At 41.7% G+C, this 21,614-nt stretch overlaps 1 protein-coding gene across 2 annotated transcripts in view; it reads left to right on the top strand.

Annotated features, from left to right (window-relative positions):
- Positions 1-21,614, top strand: part of PTPRG (protein tyrosine phosphatase receptor type G) — a 400,862-nt gene that overhangs the window by 340,576 nt on the left and 38,672 nt on the right. For both annotated transcript variants that reach the window (XM_035338056.1, XM_035338057.1), the window contains one exon: positions 16,897-16,988. In XM_035338056.1, the coding sequence (XP_035193947.1) occupies positions 16,897-16,988 (92 nt within the window). The remainder of the gene's footprint in view (positions 1-16,896; positions 16,989-21,614) is intronic.

Here is a 21,614-nt window from a genome sequence, read left to right on the forward strand (position 1 = left end):
ATGTGCTTCGGTTGTGGAAGACTAGAGTTCAAAATATCATGGTGGTGACCTTGAAAACAATGAAACAACAACAACAAAAATATTTTATTTTAATCTTTAATTTGCTATGAAGCGTGTCCCATAAGAACTGAGACATTTAGGGTATGCTAATTTGCTAAAGAGGATAAGGTCTTGGCAGCAGGCTGGAATACTGCTATTGACACACTCCTCACCGCTTTGTGTAGATGTGGAGCAGCATTTCCCCAATATTTGCAGAAATACCTTCCTCCGGGGAGAGAGCAAAGGGGAGCAGGCAGGGACAGTTGAGGTCAGGCAATGAGGAATCTGTGGCGCAGCTGCAATTGATCTTTGTTTTGTTTCCGTGGAACTAATTAAATGGATTAATTCCAGACACTTTCTCTGGAAATGCCTTCCCCAGTGCTGCTGTAGTGATGAGGTCTCGAAAAAAAGAGCAAGGTTTTATTTGTGCAGTAACTGGATTAAAGGCGGTATTTTTACAATGCGTAATTTTGAACCAACGTTTTTTAAATATTCAAATGTTCTAGTTAGGCTCCATTAAGAAGTGGTTTGTAATTGCTGAGAAATAGTACACCATGAGGAGTACGGGTTTTTGATGAGCACAGCAGTAGAGGATGTTACTGCTGCCTTCTCCTACTCAGCTGTTAGTTCATTGTAAGCTATTTTACAAGAAACTTTAATACAACTTTAAAACTTTTGAACTCAGGATTTTAGAATTATTATCAGCTATTAAAAAGGAGAAATCAGTCTTAGCAATCATGCTTCCTGTGAAATTAACTTGGGAAAAGAGTCAAAAATAGAAATATTTCTTAAGAAGCTGGGTGCATTTTTTGTTCCCTTTCTTAGCTGCAAGAAAAAATTTATTAACCCATCGTTGTTTGATTTGTTGCTAGTTTATGTTCTTTATTGATCTGTTGCTAATGCTTATGCTTTATATAATATTTTTAGTATGTATATGTTAAATCGTACGTGGTATCTCCAGTATTCTCACATAAATTGATAGGCTCAGAGATAGAGGAATGTCTCGGATGAACTGTGAATGAAATATCCTATAATACAAGTAGATGTACCCAGAGGGAACAGTATACCTCTGCTGTGAAACTGTGAATTAACCACAGTAACCAGATAAATTATATTTTTTCTCTCTCCTTGTAACCATAAAATGCAGCTATTGAAGTGCCCTGTGCTGTCCTAAGTCCCACAGCAGCATTTGGACTAACATTAGCACTAGCTATTTCACAGCAGGATGTGGTCTGAGTGTAAAATTATAGGGTAAGAATATTAAATCAATTCAGCAATCTTAACTGGTTGGATAAATATCTGGAATCAGCAGCCTAGTAAAACAATAACAGGCAGGGGTGGGTTTTTATTTTTACTTTTCTTAAAATAAAGTGCCAACCTATGCAACTTGGCAATAACAAATGCCTTGGGATACTCGATGTGTTTTGTGCTGCTATTACAAATGTTGCAAGTATGCGAATTCATTCAGGTTCTTGTACAACGCTCAGCCTGTTAAGAAGGAAACATCTCTTCTATCACTGTGGATGGCATGTATTTCACTCTGCCACCTTACAGGTCAGAATCCATTTGAGCTCTAACTTTCAAGCTGAAATGGGAGCAGGTAGCATGCCTGGTTGTCATTTCATGGGTTGTTTCATGTGTTGGAGATCCTGTCTTTTCCAAAATAGGACAAAAACATTTGAAGTATCATAGAAAGTGACATTTATAAAGCTATATATATATATATATATATGAAAACAACACAGGTCGGTGTTGACTCATTTTTTTTCTCCAGTTTTGAATGTTAAAAATATTGTTAATGCAAAAACAGCAGTGGTTACAGATGAGGACTGCAACAATTGTGCAGTGCTGAGGGCAATGAGGACCTCACATCATAACTCAAAATGCTGATCATTTACTCTTCAGTCTTCTAAGTTTCCTGAATTTCAGAGTTCATTGCTCATAGCAACTGGTATGGCAGACATGAGGTGAAAGCTCTGGAGGTGCAGTCCTCATTCCTGTGATTTTTTTTGATTATTTGTTCATTTTGAATAAAAGCCTAGGATGTAAAGCTACCAGAACGGTTGGTCTCTTCCCATCCGTACAGCTCCTTATTTTTGAGGCATTCAGGGTGTTCTTTCAATCAGAGAGTAAATGAGTTTGCTTTGCAGTTCACTTTCCACAGCCTGAAGATGTTGATTTTGTGAGTTAATGTGGAATCCAGGCTTCTTCATCCACATAACCAACATTTATTCAACATACACAACATAAGATTCCTGGCCATGATATTCTTACAGGCTTCACATTCATTTGATGACCTATTTTTCACCACTTTCCTCACTGCTAAAGGAACAATCAGGCCTTTTAACTTAAAAGGGCTTTGCCTACGATCTGTTTATTCTTCAGCAAGCTTTTCTGTAAGCTTTGGATGTCAGGAGCCATAATCATGTTTTCTGCTAATGCTTAGTCTCCCTACAGCTACCCACTTGTCCTGTGCCCTTGTACTGTCTAATTTGGGGGAGCAGAAAATGAAGGGAGAGAGAGATTAACAGCCCATCAAACACCAAGGGCATTTGGTTTATGTCTGCCAGAGTTGTTCCAAACATACTTCGTGGTATTGAGGGGCAGAGTGTGTATACCTTGTATTTATCGGCAGCAATTCTTTTTCCAGAAACCTCTGATAATAATTAAGTAATGCCATTTGCATGCACAAATCACCATAGTTTGACTTGGGTGACATTTAATATTGAATCTGTCTAGGCAAAGCAATTGTAGGAATTGTATTTCCTTGGAGACCAGTCCTAAAGAATAAAAAAAGTTGAAAAGATTTTTAATATCATTTCAGCAAAGAAATTCTCTGTTTTACCAGTGACTGTGAAAATGAAGTTTCTGCTTTCCAAAGGAAAATGCAGTAATTAGGAAATTTGCAAATTTGCAAATGTAAATCAGCCTGTGTTGGTCTTCGTCTTTATTTATGTCATTAAATGGAGTATTTAATTAGCATATATATTATTCAAGTTTCAATATAATCCATTTTGTAAGTCCAAGTTCAAATATAAAAATCAAAATGGGCTTGATGCCTATTGTTCACATGCAAAGCAGCTAACATAGATGTGAAGATATGATGTGAATTGAAACATTCATATTTCACAAGGATGCAGTCCACATTTTCTGAAATTACAGGTTGAACTCTTATTTCTAACTTTTTCTAATTTGCATACATATTAGCCCCTGTTTAAATGATGTGTTAATTCTATTCATTAGACTTCAGTGAATGCTTCTAACTCTCCTGATAATCAAGCATAGGTCCCTGGAAAGCAAATTATGGACTTCCATGTTGCAAAACGCATCGTAAACGTGACATTTATCACTGCTAAGCCAACTTATGTGGAACACTTGGCTGCAGTCAGTAGGGCACAACCCTTTTTCTTATGCTCGCAGTGATAATTGTCATCTCTGAATAAGGACCTGGCTCCAGGTCCCCAAAGTCTCTTCTGAGATGGTTGGGCACTTCACAACCACTCTGCCCTCTTGAAGTTAAAAACTCCAGTTCAGCTCTTTGGGGGAGAAAGAGTAACTCGACTCAGATCCTCACGCAAACGGCTTCAAGAAAATGGGTGAGCAAAAGTTTTCTGTTTCACATAATTTGATGGTGGAGACGAGAATTTGAGAGTCTATGGGGACGCTGCAAGTTCTCTTAAGAGTATTTGGCTGCTAGAGCCGGAGCCTGCAGGCTTTGTTTTGCTGCAGTTCAAGACAGGTTTATGCTTCAAAATGTGCAAAACGGTAGCCCTGAAAGCAAAAACATGAAGGTGGCAGAGTGCAACAGGAGTCCTTCCTTCCTTCTGAGCCGGATCCAGTAGTGAATCACAGAAATAGTCCCTGGGAAGACAAGGGACAGAAGAATGGCATTGGAGTTTAGTGTCTGCTGCTGTGTGTTGATTTATAAATCTGTGACAATTCATCTTTTTAACTCTAGGTATAAAAGCATTGTTATCCCGGTGGTAAACCTGAGGTGATAATTTCCCAAGGTTTTATGTTGATGGGGTGAGCCCCGAGTGGTGCCACACAGGGAGTTGCCATGTGTGCTCTGATTAATAAAGAAATTGACGGGAGGAAGAAAGATTCTTATGCCATCATTGCAAGGAAATGCTTGACATCTTTAAAGGCCTATAAGTTTAGTTTCCATCTGTTTTTTGCAGTGTCTGGGCCTTTTCAAAAGCAGCACTGATGTGCTGCAGGGAATTAATTTAGCTCTTTGTGGTAGCAGAAGGTTAGAGTTCAACATTACTGTTTTTGTTATCCACAGAGCTACACTGAACAAGTTCCCTGTTGTATAGTTTAAAGGAATAGGTGGAGACTACTACAAAGAGGCTTGTTGTCCCTGCAGCATAGTTTTATTCAAGATGCACAGAATAAGCGAGCAGAAGAGAAGAAATCAGAGTATTTGATACACATTCACAGCAGCTGCTTCATCTCACCATGTCTGAATGTGTAATCTCACTCTCAGGAGCATTCTGCACGCGAAGCAGCTGGGCGCTTCTGAACACAGAAGAAATGCTCCCATTTCACCAGCATTTGTAATAATACAAGCTGCACTTAGGCCTGTGGGGAAATGAAAAGTCCACGTTTTATTGGGAGTCTGAGATTTTGGTGGGTTTAAGTGTTTTCTGCAGGATTTGAACTTTGACTTGGATGTCCAGTCTGTCCCCGGCAATGCTTCCTTGCACTGAAAGAGCTTTATACCAGCTTTTTTGAGACATTTAAACCACCTGCAGCCCACTTCTCCTCCACTCCCTAGCCGAAAAGTGTGGAGTCCTGTTGACTTCCACAATATCAAGCTGGAACAGCCTGTGTTGTAATTCCCTGTGTGTTGAGCACAGAAAAGGATGCTGAAGAAAAGCGGCTTTAAACCATCTTTGTGCTCCCCGTATTCCCCTAGCCCAGAGTTTAAGGTTCACCAGGGTGGAAGACAGTGGGGGAACATTCCCCTTCCATTGTCATTGCCCCCCCACCAACCTTACTGTATTTACTAGGCTTTCTGTGCAGAAGGAGTTAAATTCATATGGGTTGGATGTTTGCTGTTACAGCTCGTGTTCTGTTTTGACTTTTTTGGTTTCATGTATTTTTGTCTTTTAAAGTTACCAGTTGTATCTGAGACCTTAACATCAGTGGACCGCTTTGTGAAAATAAATATTAATGGGGTGGCTGCTGATAGCATCATATGGGTCGAAACAAATGCTTTTATAATAAATGGAATGGATTATTAATTGAGTGGTTTGGAGATAAAGCGGGAGCTAAAGTGACAGGCTCATGGCACAGCAAACTGCCCTTTGCAGGAATCCAATTAGAAGTGTGAGCAGCAAATTGTAAGCAAACTTGCTATAATCATATGGGGGCAATACAAGAGTGGAGCATAATTTGGAGCCTGGGACCTGTCCCCTTGAACGTCTCCTAATTCCCTTGAATCAACATTTAGTTACTGTCATGCCAAGTTTGCTTTCTTCAGCTCTTTCCTGGAAATGCTGCATCCCATTGGTCTAGTCCAACCAGAGGGAGACAGCGTGGTTTGAAATAAAAGGGCATATCAATTAAAGGCACTGGATTCTGCTGCACGTCTGTCTGAGAAAAGTGACTCATTTGTTAGCCTGCTGAAATTACTTTACATTGAATAACTTGTGCTGATGTTACAGGGTTTTGCCTCATCACTTGAAGCTGTTACATTTGCCATTTCCTCAATGAGAATGTTCAGGAATTGTTTCCTTTCCAAATTGCAATGTTTGTTCATGACTTGGAAAAATAGATGGTTTGCTGCGATGTGTCACAGATAATGGTTAAATATTGCCTGCAGTAACCAAGCGCAATTGTCACAGATATATTTGAGCATCCGTGCCAGCAGATATGTCTGGTGTCCTAGCGAGTGATGTAAATTGTTCATTGGGTATGAATGGTTCAAAAAGAGTTTTTCTAAATATTATGTATCATTTTCGTCTGGCAGATGGAGTTGTGGAAGCTGCTATAGCGAGAGTTTGTGAAATTTCAGACATCCTGGGCATTGTGTGAAATAGGCTTAGCAAGCCTCAAAAATGAGGGTGCAGGATGTAAAATGAGGGTGCAGGAGTGATGAAGAACTAAGCACAGCATCTGGGAAGTTGGGGCGGTATTTTCAGGCTGGTGGAGAAGCATGTGAAAAAACAACACAGAGCAAATCAATTTGTCTGTTCTGTCAAAATGGCTATGATCAGCCAGGAGGCAAATGAATAAACGGATCAACAAGTATTTCACACTTGTGTGTTCTCGACAGGAAATCACAGATCTGAAACCAAATGTCTGGGACAAAACTACCAGAAATAGTGGCAAAATACTCTGCTGTTTAGTCTGCATTTTAAGCATTTTTAGCTCACAAAACTCCTTGAATTAAAATACAGGAATAAAATAGGAAGGCTTGTTACTACAGCTCCCATTTACCAACAAAGCTGGAAATTGTTGGAGTGGATCTAAAAGCAGGACCCCGGTCGGGGCTGGAAGCTCCCTTTGCCCACGTACCTGAATGCGTGGTGCTGGCCATGGTGGGTGCTGCTCTGTTTTCCCCTCCTGAGCTCCCTGTCTAATTCCTGCACTAATCACAGCAAAAGCAGCGCCGCGGATCACTTAAGAACATGGAAATGAAATGCATAAATACGGTAGGCGGAAAATGAATCTGAATTGTTGGAGGTGTCAGCACTGAACGATTCACCTAGGTGCAGACATCTCCTATGTTCCTCACGGATAGCAGCCTTTGCAGCTGTGTCACTTCGTGTGCTGTGAAAGAAAAAAAAATACTGAGACAAGAGCTTGCCTTTAATTTACATGTCTACTTCCAAGCAAGTGCCTGATGTACCCAGACACATTTCTTCATACATTAAGGAGCACTCATGTGTTTTTCCTAGATGCAAACTCCCATTCTTGTGGTTTTTCTCTCCTTTTCCTCAGTCCCACATTTGTCAATACTGAAAGGTTATAAGGAGCTTAATAAAAGGTAGATTAAAGCTTTGGAAATCATGCCAAAAAGAACAGTCTATAAATAGAAAATATATTAAACAGTATCTGGCGTTAAGGAATCTACTAATTAACATAGGTCGACTGAATTTCCTGTTTTTCTTATTTGCAATGAACTTTTATCTTGAATCAAGATGTTCTCCTCACTGTGATTAGTTTTGTTATTAGATGTTTCTACAGGCTGATTAAGACAATGGGAAAGCAATAGTTTATTTGCCCAAGTGTATTCTTACTGAGAAAGTTTGTCAGGAGGATGAAAGCATTCTGAATTTTCAGAATAATTTGGAGTGATTCCTTAAAGGCAAAGTCTCTTCTACATCTGTTGCTTTGTGATTTTTCAGTTCTTGACTCTTCTCTATAACTGGGGGCCCGTCAATATACTTCATGATGACTTTGCTGATACGCCTCATGCTTTGAGTCCCCATGTGCATTTCCTTGACACTGAAATTCAGGGGGCTTTGAATGAGCCATAGGCTTGAAGCTTCAAAGATATCCTTGTTCTTAATAGATACTTGGAAAGGGGAACTCTTTCTCACTTTATTTCAAGTTCTTTCAGGATGATCCTTGTAGTCCCCTCTGCCTCGTGTTATAGGGGATATAGTGGACTTTATTACTTGTTTGTAATATTTCTAGATTTTTTCTTATGGCTTCTTTGGTCCGTGGAGATGGTAATTTGAAATATGCATGGTTTTTACTTCATGTGCTCATTTATTAAGCTTAATACTGCTTACCACTTTTTAGTATTAATCAGATTTTTCTTGCAACATCGATCATCTTGGGATTTGTTTGATGTTATTGCTATTGCTGATACTGTTTACTTTTTAGAAACATTCTCGCAGAAAATACTGCAGTGTTTAATGCGAATGTTACTGGACTGATTCTACTGATGCAGGGACATTTTATGCTTATCTATGAATTGATGTGGGTCTGTTGTCTTTAGCAAAAGGAGCCCAGGGGCTAGGTTTATACCCCACTGATTGTCCTGTCTAACCAGAACTCCGCTTCAGCTCATACAACTTGCTTCTCTGCAAGATAGCTCTATTAGGGCAGAGGAATTTAGCCCAGCAGATGAGGAGTCCTGGAGCAGGCAGAGCTCACACTAGCATGGCTGCATCTCTCCTGGCATCCCACAGAGGTCACTGGGGTCTGACTCGAGTATTTTTACAGAGTTTGTTAGAGATGTATTCAGCATACTAGAGCAGAATACACAGTACAGCATTTCTCAGTGGTTTGGTTCAATGGACATCATCTTATTGTCTCTGATATTTGTGCTTCCTTGTTACATTTGTTAACCTGTGAATGCAAGAAACTCATTAAAGCAATGAATGCTTCAGACACGCATACGCCAGGCTTCCACAGAGCTCTTGAGTCACTACCGCATTAGTACCAACAGCAGCAAGAAGCGAGTCGCCAAGTGGGTTGATTGATAGCAAGATTAATGATCCTCAAGACTTCTGTCCAGGTTTATTATTTGGCAGCTTACAAATCTTTGCTTTCAGGGAGATGGGTGGGGAAGGAGGACCAGCTGGCTGCCACCCGGTCTGTCTGTATTAGTGTGATGAGGTGACGTACGCAGCCCTGTCGGAGCGCTACCATTAAGCAGTGTATTCTCAGTGTTCTCATTATCTTCCAGGTACTAAATAATTTGCTTCTCTGCTCTTGGTGCCAGCTGCTCTTTTCTTTTCCTTTGTGCTATGCTTCTAAAGGTGTCGTTTTGTTCCATGACTAATTGTGTCCTAAACAGTTAAGAGAAAGTAAAAAAATAATAATAAATAAATAAAATAGGTAGAAGTTTCTTTCTGAAATGGCCAGTGAAAAAGGCCCACCTTCTGAATACACAGTAATGAAAAGAGGAAGGAAATAATTACATTTTTAATATTTTATCCTGGCCCCAATATGATGAACATGAAATATGGCCAGCAGTGTTGGGAAATCTTCCTATTTTTTCCCCATTACAGTTTTAATCCAGGTGCAAGTGGACATGTCTGATGAGAAAGTGCACTTCCCATCAAGCAGTTCATTATATTTAATAAACTGTGGCATTTTGGCCTGAAGATAGGGCCTTCAAAACAGAAAAATTATGTCTGATGTGTTAGCACATTCTTGTGTTATGTTTAGGTCCCCGTCTGTAGCTTGGGATACCTAAAATAATTGTCAGTTGAATGTCCTGATGTCTCATTCAGAGGAGGAAGAAACATTTTAGCATCAAGAAGAGTAGAGCTCTTCCATTTTGAGAGCTGAGGTAGGATTAATTAGGGACATTTAGGTGAATGTTCCAAGCAGAAGCCAAATCTCTTCTGTCCTCTCTTAGCTGGGATCATTTCTGTATCGTGCTTCTTACAATACAACTTTGATCCATGAATTACACTTTGCATTTAAAAATACCTACATCTTAACTTCCTGGTGTGCCACCCTCGCTCTTTTTTTCTTCTTTCCTCTTCTGAGATTCATCCCAAAGGGAATTCTTGTCCTGAAATGATAATATCAAGTGTGCCCAATTTTGAGTTCTTAGAGGTGCTACTAAAAGCTCCTTTCTAGTAAGAGGCAATCTTCATTGATTGCTGCAGTTCTCGTGATTACAGAACAACTCTTCACTTGGCTACATTTAGCTTCCTTCTGTGAGAAAGTTTTCGCTTCCCTTTTAATATTATGTTACCTTTGGGGCATTGGAAGTACACGTTTTGTAGGAATTGCCTAAGGGATGATTTGATTGGAAAAGGCATGCGTTTGTTTTCCTCTGATTTTCTACTCTTTGTGGTATGAATGTTGCATTAAATAAATAGTTGGCTCAGGGAAATGAAAATGAATACATCGGGCTTCCCTTTGCTTTTAAAACTATGCCTAATTTTTAAACCATTTTAAGATACCACCTATAGCTTTCCCTACCCCATTTTTTGCCGGAAGACATTAAAAATGTGAGTGGTAACGTATACGCTAAGAAGCTCGCTCTCTTGCAGCACCAAATACTGATGAGTAAAGTAAACCCATTCAGTCATCTGTAAAATTGCTGAGTGTATCCAACACAGCTGTTGTGAGTATTGATTAAAGCAGGAGGGGAAGGCCTGATGCTGCTGGCCCTGTCAGAGGTCACCGGGAGAGTAATTAGCTACCAAGTGGTACAGGGCCAAGTGTCATCACAAATAAGGTTTCACGATCGTCTTTGCCATTCTCCGGGGACCACAGCAAGATGGGATAAGGAAGCGTGGAAAATGTTTGTGCTGAGTTAAACTACGATTTATCCACTTACAATTTGCAGTTAAAGAGCTTTCTAAGTGCATTTCTCCATTGGCCACCTGGGCACTTTCTGGTCACACAGCTGATGAAGGGGGGGGATGTCTTGGAAGCAGCTCCTCTTGGTGTGTGCAGTTAGCCATTTCGATACCCTTTTAAAAATGATCATTTCTTGTCTAATGTCTGAGTTCAGTACCATACATGATTTAAATGGGTGTGTAGTCTGGTGCAGGAAGATGCCGTCTAAATCCAGGATCTCAGAGGATAGGAAGAAGAGGATTTTTAATTTTGTGGAGAGCTGTGTAGTCAGCTGGCAAATTTAGGCCATCAATATTAAATTAGCTGTCTTTCTGTGTCAAAAATCCCTTGCCTTGTTTGCAGATTAGTTTTTCAGATGGAGAATTTTTCTAGTGGTTTGTTCTTCATCACAAATACTGCCTCAGAGTTTTACACACCTTTTTTTTATTATTTTCCATCTGCCTTTTCCCAGCATTTTTCCTGTTTTTCTCTGTGATTTAGTAGAATATAGTACATAGAATTTAGTAAAATATGTAGTTCTAAGTAGGTGTGGTTGGACTGGTGATTAGCACTTGGATCCTTTTAGCTTCTATGGGACTGTGTTGGTGCACAACTGATGAGTGTGGAAAAGCATTTCTCCTTGCCCAGAGGAAGTCCTCTGGAAGGGACAGCCTTCTTATCACCATTCCTGCCAAACACTTGGAAGCTGTGAACTCCTGAAATCTATCCATGTACTGTCTAGACCTCTCCAGTTATCATATCTGTACGATGCTTAACGCTGCTCAAGAAGATTACAAGCAGAAATTGCTTTATGGGGAGAAGGTGAATCGTCTTCAGGAGGGATATGCAGGAGAATCAGCATTATCACAGAGAAATTTTCCTCCTTTTTCAGCTCTCCTTCACCATCTTGGTTTTTATGCGTTCCTACTTTGTATATCCTCCCATAGCTCAACTTCGGTAAGCCTTCACGGCGTTACTGTTCCAGCACAGCATAGGGTCTTCTGTAGCTCAGCTTTTGGATTCTGTTCTTTAGGCATTAAGACCTGAGAAAGAAAATAATTGAAGAAAATTGGGGCAATATAAGTCATTTTATGGCTAAAAAAAAAAAAATGCAGATGCCCTTCTGATACAATGGAATATCACTGCTCCGTGCTGGGCACTTATTCATATTCATAAGATCAGCTTTTTCCATGTGTTTTTTTCTTCTCTTTTTCTTCTTAACGCTTGAGTCAGTTTTATAGCTCATAAAAATCAGTGACTGATGACCCCAGCTAGAGCAGTGCAGACTGCAGACAGCTGTTGTCCAGGCTCCCATCCACTGCTCTGCTGGTGACATGGTCATGATTTGCAGCACTTCTGTTGTTCCGTAGTCTGCGCCTCTTTTCTGAGGAGTCATTGCCAATTCTGACAGTGACAAATGCTTGCCAAGGAATAGTGAAGCTAGTTTAAAGTGCAGAGCCATGTGTTACTAGTACACTTGACTGCATACATACTCTGGTTTTGGTGCCAGCAGAAACCAATCTTAATTGTGTCTCCTGGAAAACATGCAAAACAGTTCAGTGAGAATCTGAAGCATCTTTTCTTCTATTGAAAGCAAAAATGATTGTGCAGAGGTAGTGAAAGGGATAATTTCCTGTCTTTGTGGCCTTATTCGGTAGTTATTTGCAGACATCCCCCCCCCGCCCTGTGATGGAGGAGCATGATGAATGAACGCCTGTATCCAGGTTGCGTTCGATAAAGAATAAGCCATGTCCTGAGCAGCCTGCTATAAAGGTCTGTTACAGGTCCTGGTTCGACTTCTGGTCGGTCTTGCATGTGCTGCCTGCCAGCCAAGGACTGTGTGTGAAAGTAGGGTGGCTGCAGCACCTCTTCATCAATAAACGTACGTTCTGCAGAGATCCTGTCTGTGGGAGGCTGTTTCTGGAGGAAGGGTACCCAGAGGACAAGGTTTGCCCTGCACTGATGATGGTGAATAGGCCTCCAGGACCCTTTCAAGCCATCTGCCCCGAACTGGTCATGCTTTAGGAGGTAATGACCCAAGAAGAGAGTAGCTGCAAAGAAACCGAGAGTCTAGAGCACCTCAGTGCTATTACAGAAATAAAGAATAAATCTGCCTAGCCTCGGAGAGGGAATACATGCTGGCTCCAGCCAACAGAAGCTGCTGTGGAAACAAAGAGTAGATCCCTGATGAACAAGGGATCAGTGACCATGCCAGACACTTCAGCATGTAAGGCAGGTCACGGCCCTTGGGTTTCCACCAGAAGCGAAGCATTCCCCTTTGATATTTCCCATGTTCAGCCGCTGTTCTGGCAGTGTCAGCCGGCCACTGCAGAGGCAGTCATTTGCCCTACCGCAATAATCCCCTGCTCGTTTCTTCCTGCCTCAGCTGCTCCTGAGCAGTGCAGATCCCTCGCCTGTCAGCGCAGATCAGGGGATGCTGCCCGTGCGAGACGGAGCACAGAGGAGTAAAGGCCAAGCACTGCCCTCAAAGCTGGTCCCAGCACTGCCGTCGGCTGCAGCACACGCTGTGTGTTTGCATTGGCGGCAGAATTAACTAAACACTGAGGCATTATCTTCTATGCGAAAATAAAATGCATCCATGCTTCCAGGCCATCGTGTGATCTGGTTCTCCCTCTTGCTTTTAGATGAGCATAAAGGAGAAGCTGCTTGAGGTTTGTTAACTAATAACCAAGGAAACCTGTTTTGAGTGTCAAAATCTCACGAGGCATCTCTTCTTTTACAGAAGCTAATCTGGTGTTTTGCTCAGCAGAGATGGAACAAGCATTTAACCTAGCTAATCAGGACCATCTCTTGGCATATTTTTTTTGCTTGCAGTGTGATAATGAGGTGCTGCTGCTCGGGACTTTGCATTCTGTTAGCTTCCTTTATTAAAGTGCTGTTGGTATCTCTGCAAAAAGATTCTGGGCAGGGGGATGCTCTCCCTAACGTCATCTTTGCATTCCAGACCCTGCCTCTGCTCCTTCTCTCGGGAGATGCTAATCTCGTAGTCTTTTACTTTCTGCATTTTGGTCCATATGTGACAATTGTGTATCTGATCACCACAGTCTCGCACAGTTATTGTACCCCAGGGAAAGGGAGCCAAAAAACATATGGGGCTAGAGAAAATTGTGTGCTTCACTGCACACAAGCCTATTTCAGAGACAACAGACTCTTTGGTATACTGCAGAAAAGATGTGGGCTCTCTGAAATCTTTTGGAATTGAAATCAAGGCTGTGATTTGCTTTTGCTCAGCCTCTGCTGAATACAAGAATTACTCTAAAATTAGTGTTTCAGTTGCTAAAATTTTAATAATCGTTTATGCCATTGACAAATTCAGATTGCTCATTCACTAAGAACTGCTTCTATCAGAAGAAAAAGCTCGTATTTTTTTTTCTGCTGACCGTGTTGGTTTTCTGAGCAAATGGGCACACGGGCACAAATACCCAAACGTGTATACACACTGGGGTCAAAAGTTAGAGGCTGAAGTGCTCATCCTGAAAACAGCTGTAGACTTGCACCTTGTCAAGCCCTGCATCCATTCCCACCTCTCTCCATGGCTGCTTGTCCAATGACTTGAAACAAGCAATTTTCTGCTCTCACCCCTTCCCTTTATCCAGCCCTCCCGATATACACAGATTCACTGCAGCCTTTTGTAGCCCTAGCAACTGCTGCCACTTAAGGTTTGCATACCGACAGGAAGGTACTGGGCAGAAGAACGTGCCAGGGAAGGGATAGGAGCACCCTCAAGTAGGGAAGAAGACAGTTACTGAAATGGTTTCCCATAGCCTCAATTCCAACTATCAGTACGTATTACTACAAGCTAGATGAGTTTGCAGAAGGCTCTTCTTGTGTCCAGGCAGCTCCTTACCTGGTCAGTCGCAAACTGGGTGCCTTTTGGGCATCTGTCTGGTGCCCCCAGGTGTATGCTCCCTCCTGGAGCTGCACAGATGAGAGGCACAGGAGTAAGCAGAGGCCCAGTAAGCAGAACTTGCTGGAAAATTCATGGAGTGAATTTGTGAAACCCGTTATAAAAGGCCTTTTGAAGATCAGTCTGCTTTATCCTGCTTTTGAGTTTGATCCTGCATATTCCCATCCGTGCTGCCTTACCCCGTCACCAGGAGCCTCTGAGAGATGGGGAGGCAGCAGGACCTGGGTGCAGCAAGCTTGGATAACTTGGAAAACAGCAACTGTGGGCAGGTTAGAAAACGTTTGAGGGGTATGTCTTCATGTAACGTGCCAGTATCTAGCATTGTGCAGTGATGAGCATGCTGTACTATGTACAGGTATACATAAGACAAGGGTGTATTTTATGTGATGTTTGTAACTGGGAAAACCTTTATTCAAATCATGCTGTTGCCTTTTCAAAAACAGCTGCAGAAGGTCTACCAGGAATAAAATACAGAATTGTTAATGACATTAATGATTGCAGCGAACTTTGCTGTGTGAAATATTCATTTAATAGGTTGTTATTCCACCGTTGTGCTCAGCAGAGATACGCTGCACTGGGTGTTCAGCTATCGCCATCGCGGGCCTTACAGTATCACACAGTGTGATTATGCAATACAATTGCATGTTTTGAGGCTATTAAGGAAAAGCTATCTTATGGCTGCACTAAAAAAAAACAGCATAATGCCAGCCTAACAGAGTCTCTCGGAGTCTAAAATAACAAATTACAAAAAATAATTGCTTTTCTTAAGTATCGTCAGCTTAAAAAAATCCTGTAAATCCCTATGTAAAGGTCTGTCCTTTTATCAAAAACCTTCTTAAGGCCTTCATTACCAGGAGAAGCAGTTCAAGGATTTCTGTAGTATTGACTCAAGGGAAAGAGCCCCAAATATATCAAAATCAGGAACATTTTGCCTGTTTCATATTCATAGTTTCTTCTTTATGTGTGACTGATTTATTCTGCTCTGTGCCCCCAGGGTGTGCATTGTCCAAAATAAAGGCTGCCAAAATAAAATGAGACCGGGGAGCGAGTAGGGTGGGGGGAGTTTAGCTGATGTTTTTAAATGCTATTGCGCATCTTGCATCCTCATGTGTGAACTCACCTTATGGTGTTTCTTAACAAAAACATACCGACTAAATAAATAACTTCAGCACAATGCAAGACATGGTGTCTGAAAATAGAAAGCTGCTATGAGACAGTTGCTCCGTGCTGTGCAATATGCCCTTTCCTGCTTCTGTATTGTCTTAAGTTGTACTTGTGCTGCTACAGCATGTGCTTGCATTATAAAGCGCTCTGATTGTGGGCTAGAAAGTACAAATGCATAGAAAGCAAGTGCCTGTGATTATTTTTGGTTCTGGTTTTGCCTAGGAGAGTGGTTTGCTTTTCAGCGACTTTTTTGCTCTCTGGCACATATGGATGTTGAAAACAAAGCGAGCACAAATTACTTTGACCGTGTCAGCAAAGCCGGCTCAGCAGAGTGGGCTCTGTATGTAGAACACAATGCCCAAATTACAGAGGAGCAGACTGCAAGGCAGAAACTTAGAAGCCACTCCATGCAAATATGTTTCAGCGAGGAAAATGGCAACTTGACAAAAGGAGCAGCTCGGAAGGCTGCCTGCAAACTTTGCCCAGGTGTTGAGCAGTTCATTAAGGGCTGCAGCGAAGGGCATCTTTCTGCAATGGGAAGCTATTGTTAAGTGCCCCTGACAGATGAGAGCAGACCCTTCTCGTGTCACAATAGCTGCTCAGACCAAGCAAGACTCATTAAATATTCAGTTCCAGCCTCAAGCAGCTCATTAAGTCAGCAATGAGCAGTGACGCTGGTGTTGGAAAACCCTGCCTCAGTTAACATCACCATGCAGAGTCTCCTCGGATCTCTTCATGTTGTTCTGCTCAGTACCTTTTCTGTGATGACCAGCTTGTGCTCTCTGCTTTGCCTTAAATACAGGTAAAAAAAAAAAAAAAAAAAAAAAAAGTTAAAAAAAATTAAGTTCTCCTATTCTTTATAGGCCTTTTCAGAGCTGAGTCCTGGGGCCTAAGCTAAGTGTCTATTGCATTTTTCTGTAGCAGCAGATGTAATTCAAGTTTGCAGGAGGAGGATGGGATGAGGGTTATACAGCTCTGGTGTTTAAAAAAATATAGAAATGTTGGAAGGATAACTTCTATAGCAGAACATCGTGACATGCAGCAGTTACAGATGCTGTATTACTGTCTGTCCGCTGATACATAGCATAAACCTTTACAGTAAGTGTGTGTTCCCAGGAAATGTTAGTGTCTTGGGTGGATTTGGCTTGAACCGTATGCTGAATATGTTTCTTGTGTGCAGCTTTTTTCTGGGTGATGTATTTGAAACCTGTTTAGCAACCGCTGACTTTTGTGAGTATAATTCCATATTCAATGGTACTTAGGAATAATGTACAGAGGCATTTATGATGGGTGGATGTCAGATGTCAGTGAATTAGAGCACACCAGAATCTGGAATTAGGATTGAAATTGTTGAAAACTCAAGTATGTTTTCACTTGCTGATTTTTTTCAAACTATAATATCTGAAAATGTGGAGCAGAAATGGAGAAGCCAATGATGTGCAGAAGTTTTTGGCTTTTTCACACCCTGAACCTTTTTTTTTTTATTTTCCCTTTAACAGAAAGTGTTTTCAGACTGCCCATTTCTATGTGGAGGACAGCAGCTCACCCCGTGTGGTCCCCAATGAAAGTATTCCCATTATACCTATTCCAGGTAAGACGGGCTTAATCTCCTGTGTTTGTGCTATTTGGATTCTGGTTTAATTACATAAACAGAACATTGTATTAAATCCCAGGTGTTTTTATATAAATATGTGGTATTGATGCTGCTTCATTTAATTTAAGATACTTTGCAGTGGGCTCTGAGTACCAGTGCTGTACTTTTCCATAGGCATCTCTCCCACATTGTATTAATACAAATTTCAGAGTAACCTTTGTCAAATGTCAAGACCACAAGCAACGCTTCTTAACAACATTAACAAGTTGCATCCAAGGCGAAACAAACTGCTCTGTCCGGGTGGGTTGTGGACAAGGGACACCCAGCTCCACTGCTCTCTTGAGACCAGAGGGTTTGTCCCTGCTTTGGGCATGTGCAGAGGTGGTGTTTGCTGGGTCTCAGGGAGGAAAGCAAGACAGAAAGGATAAGCAAACAATCTCGTAAAGTCCAAAACCATCTGTTAATTTGGTATTAATCGAGTTACCAAAGGTCAAATTCTCCTCTCAGCTATGTTGAGAGCAATGCTGTAAGCAGAGTTTAGCACTATAGTCTCTTAATGAGGCATTTCCCCTAGGAAATATCAAATGCAGGATCCAGATCCCTTTAAGTAGTAATGGCAGAGAACAGCTTGGTGTTACAGTGGCCTTTGCAGCCTCTGACTTCTTTGATGTTGCTCAGTTTCTCAAGCAGAACCAAGATACCCAAAATGCTGTACTGACCTCAGCCTGTGAAATGTTTGTACTTGTCACTTCAAGGTGGTGTTTTAAGTTTCCTTGTCATATTCTGTAATTTGTATTGCTCGTATGGGATTCAATTTGCAGCTATTAGGTTCATTTTAACAAAAAAAAAAAAAAAAAAATCAAAGCCATTTCTGAGGCATCGAAGAAACATCCATCCTAGAAAAGTGAGAGAGTCCATTTACATTTCCGTTGATTTTATTCAGCAGACATGTGTGACTGTTCTTTCCAGGAGGAGTTTCTAAAAGTCCCCATGGGAACTAATATGAAAGGTTAGCTATTACATTCCTGTAGAAAATGATAGGCATTTTGCTTTGCAGTCTGATTCTGTGCCACCAAAGAGGAAAGAATACATGCTATCATCCCGTCTCCTTTCTGTGGCAGACTGAGATATGTGTCTTGGGCACCTCACCTCCTTAGCAAGGAGCCACCTTTCCTCTCTTTCTCCTTCAGAGTAACAGGAGACAGAAAACCGGTCTTACACCACCTGTGATGAGTTTTCACAGCAGAGCCTGATTAGGTGGAGAACTTCATTTTTCCTACTCTAAAACCAGGTGGAGCGCTTTGCTGATGGGGCTGCCTTTGGCAGTCAGTGGAATGGTTCCACATTGTCTGCTGCCGTGTGATGCCTCCTTAGAGCTTGTGAGAAAGGGGAGGGTGGGCTAGCCTGGACTGTGCAGAGCAATGTCAAAACCTGGGGGATTATGAGCACAAGGTAGTGGGAAGAGAGAAATTCTCCCCTCAAGGAGCATTCTCTTTGGTCAATTGTATTTTTATTTTTTGTAATCGAAGCAAATTTTTCTTAGATAAGGAAGCCAGCAGAAAGATCCATCTTTTCATGCTCTGCTATCTGTTGAGTTGAGACAATGGTTCTTCCCCGTTTCACAGGGATGTTTTGATGGTCAGTCTATTAAAGACTGGAATGTACTCATAAATTGTAATATAGACTGAAGCAGTTCCATTAAAACAATGCAGGTGGCAGGTATCATAAGGCCAGCACGTACACTAGTGCTTCTCAGCAGTTATTCTTGCATGTAAACACCAACTCGCTGAGAAATGAAGAAAATTCGATTTTGGGTACATCTTCCCATGACTATAGCAAGCCAAGTTGATGGACCATGGCACCTTAAGGACTGATGTGATGCTGCTGTCACAGCAGTGCACACCGTGGTCTGTTCAGACTCAGTACTGCTAAGAAATTGCTGCTCACATCTGAAAATGGGCACTGCAGATTAAAACACCTGCTGATCAAGTGCTATAGGACACCTCAAGAAGCTTTGTAGTAAAAATGATCAGCTCTAGGACACTTGAAGAGCTGGGCCTCAGACAGAGGCTTAGTCTAGTTGGATGCAAAGGTGAATCTAACCCTCAAATTTCCATTCTAATAAGATTTTTGTGGATGTGATAGATATTTAGACACGTGCATATAGACAACCAAATGGAGGTGCCTTAATCTGAAGCTGAATCATACCTGGAAGGTCTTAACAGAGAATGCACTGATGAACTTGAATATCTTGGCAGTGACAGTAAAGCTGTTCAGGCCATCAAAAATCATATCACTCTCTGGAAGTGCCTCCCTCTGTGCATATTAACTATTACCTGAACAGGGAGTCTGTAATCAGGCTCTAAGTTAGTAGAGGTAAATGCCAGCTATATTGCCTTTTTCCAAAGATGGAAGATACTGCTTGAAAAGATCCTGAAGCTCTCCTAAACATTTTTCTTGTTTGGAAATACAGAAAAGGCCTGTTTCTCCCTGTAGACCTATCCTAAATGATCTTCTCTGACATCAGCTGCTGATCCCACATAGGCAGCCCACTGAAGTTCCTTCAAGACATTAAATGACAAAATCCTCCTTTGAACTAATAGCAACAGATGAAGTGATAAGCCCCTGAACTTCTTCAGTGGAAGCTGTCAGAGTGTCTGGGAAAGTCTTATTTTGGTACGTTGATCACAGAATTAAAATGTAAGTGGCATTTTTGCAAAAGCAAGTTTTTTGATTTTTTCTTGTTAGCTTGTGAAACCCCAGGCAGAGAGTACATCCTTAAAAAAGATATTTGGATAGGTTCCTGTGGAACCATGCATCTACCTCCTACAATTTAGTGGACCAACTTCTACTCTCAATTGTACACAAGCAGCCACACTGGCGGCAACTCGGAGCAGTGTGTCTGAAAGATACTTAACAGACTGGCCAGGGCCCATCTGCAGCAGGCAGAAAGCTGCTGGTAGGAGAAGGCTGAGTGAGTTTGGGCTGGCTGGTCCTGGCCCAGGTGCAGAGTGGCTGTGCCAGGTGCCCGGGAGCCAGGCACAGCGATGGCCTGACGCAGCTCGAGAACTCTGACGGCACTGGTGTCTCTGTGTGCCACTGCTCTGCTCTGTGGATGTTGCTGGCATGCTCAGAGGTAGCTTTCGTATTTATTTCTGTGCTACACTCTGCTCTTCGTTACACACACCATGTGTTTCCTCGGTTCTATGAACTCTAAAGTCAGTCTCCCAGCTACTTCCAGTTGGTACACGGTACAGCTTTTTGGGGCCAAAAATCTGAAAAATCTTTTTGTAAAGGAATGATTTTACCCATTTTCTACTTCACTTCCTGTAGCATACATGCTTAATTATTGTGCATGAAGCCACATCACCCATAGGCATGTGGTTATCTGTGCAAATTTGCTCTGAGACCCAAATCATTATCATTATTCATAATTATCTGCACTGCTTGATCTAGAGAAACACAGGACAAAGGAGATACTAACTGGATAGTCAGCCACTGGATATTACAACCGAGGTATAAATCTAAACTCCCAGCCTTGTGCCTGACTAACACATCTGTTATCAGTGGCAGAACTCTGAAACCACTTCCATTCAGCCAAACAAAATCATTTCTCCATATCCTTTCTCTTTGCCACTGTACTCAGTTAATTTTGGCCATGCCTACATCATCTTTGCATGGATATCTTCACTATAATGGCAACGTCTCTCCCAGCAAACCAGCTCCTTTACCCATTTGTTTGTTTTTGTCAGTGGGTTAGTATCTGTTTAAAAAGTTTCTGGACTTGATCCATTTCATTGGAATCAGATAAGTAGGAATAAGAGCAGCAGCATTTCTGCAAAGCTGTATATTTTGCACACCACAAAACAAAAGGCATCTCCATCAGCCTTCCTTTGTTCTTGTCACAAGACCTGCTCCATGAAAGCAGTGTAGAAGTGTCTATCTGTGTACCTGAGATGGTATCAAACAGTGGAATTAGCACAAATTTCGCTCCTTCCATCTTCCTCCTATCATTTGTTTCAGAGCTTTCCTGCTTTTGGTTGGAGCATTGTTCTGGAGCTTCCTGTGGTTTTCCTGGTTCTTTGCCCAGCCCAAGGGCACAACAGGCATCGTGGCACCGATGCCAGCAGGACTTGGGAGATCAGCGCAGAGATAGCCGAGGCTTGACCCTGTGGTGAAACTCAAAATTCTGCATAGTCTTGACCACAGTCCAGAGAAACACTGCTCATAAAGAACAGAACAGCTGGCCAACGCAGCTGGTTCATTTAGCGTATTATTCCAGCTGTCTTTCACCATTTTCAGTAGAAGTAAAATGCCTCGGATGTGATGCCAGTCCTTTCAGTTGTGTCTAGACTGCAAGACTCAGGAGCACTTCCTAGTGCACCTAGGTCATGGTGCACGCAGTTTTAGGTTTAAATGGCAGTAAATTCATATTTTTAACTATCACTGGAGTTTCTGAATAGTGTATTTAAAGTAACCAGCGATAGAATCTGTGGGAGAAACGCTGCCATACTTCAAGAATGACAAAGGATGACTGCATGAGCCAAAGAAATTGTGGAATAGTCAAGTGCACTGCAGTGAAAAGGTGTCTTGGCCACCTCATGCTATCAGGCAAGGGCATGA

This window comes from Oxyura jamaicensis, chromosome 12 (assembly GCF_011077185.1).
Source record: "Oxyura jamaicensis isolate SHBP4307 breed ruddy duck chromosome 12, BPBGC_Ojam_1.0, whole genome shotgun sequence".
NCBI classification, from domain to species: Eukaryota; Metazoa; Chordata; class Aves; order Anseriformes; family Anatidae; genus Oxyura; species Oxyura jamaicensis.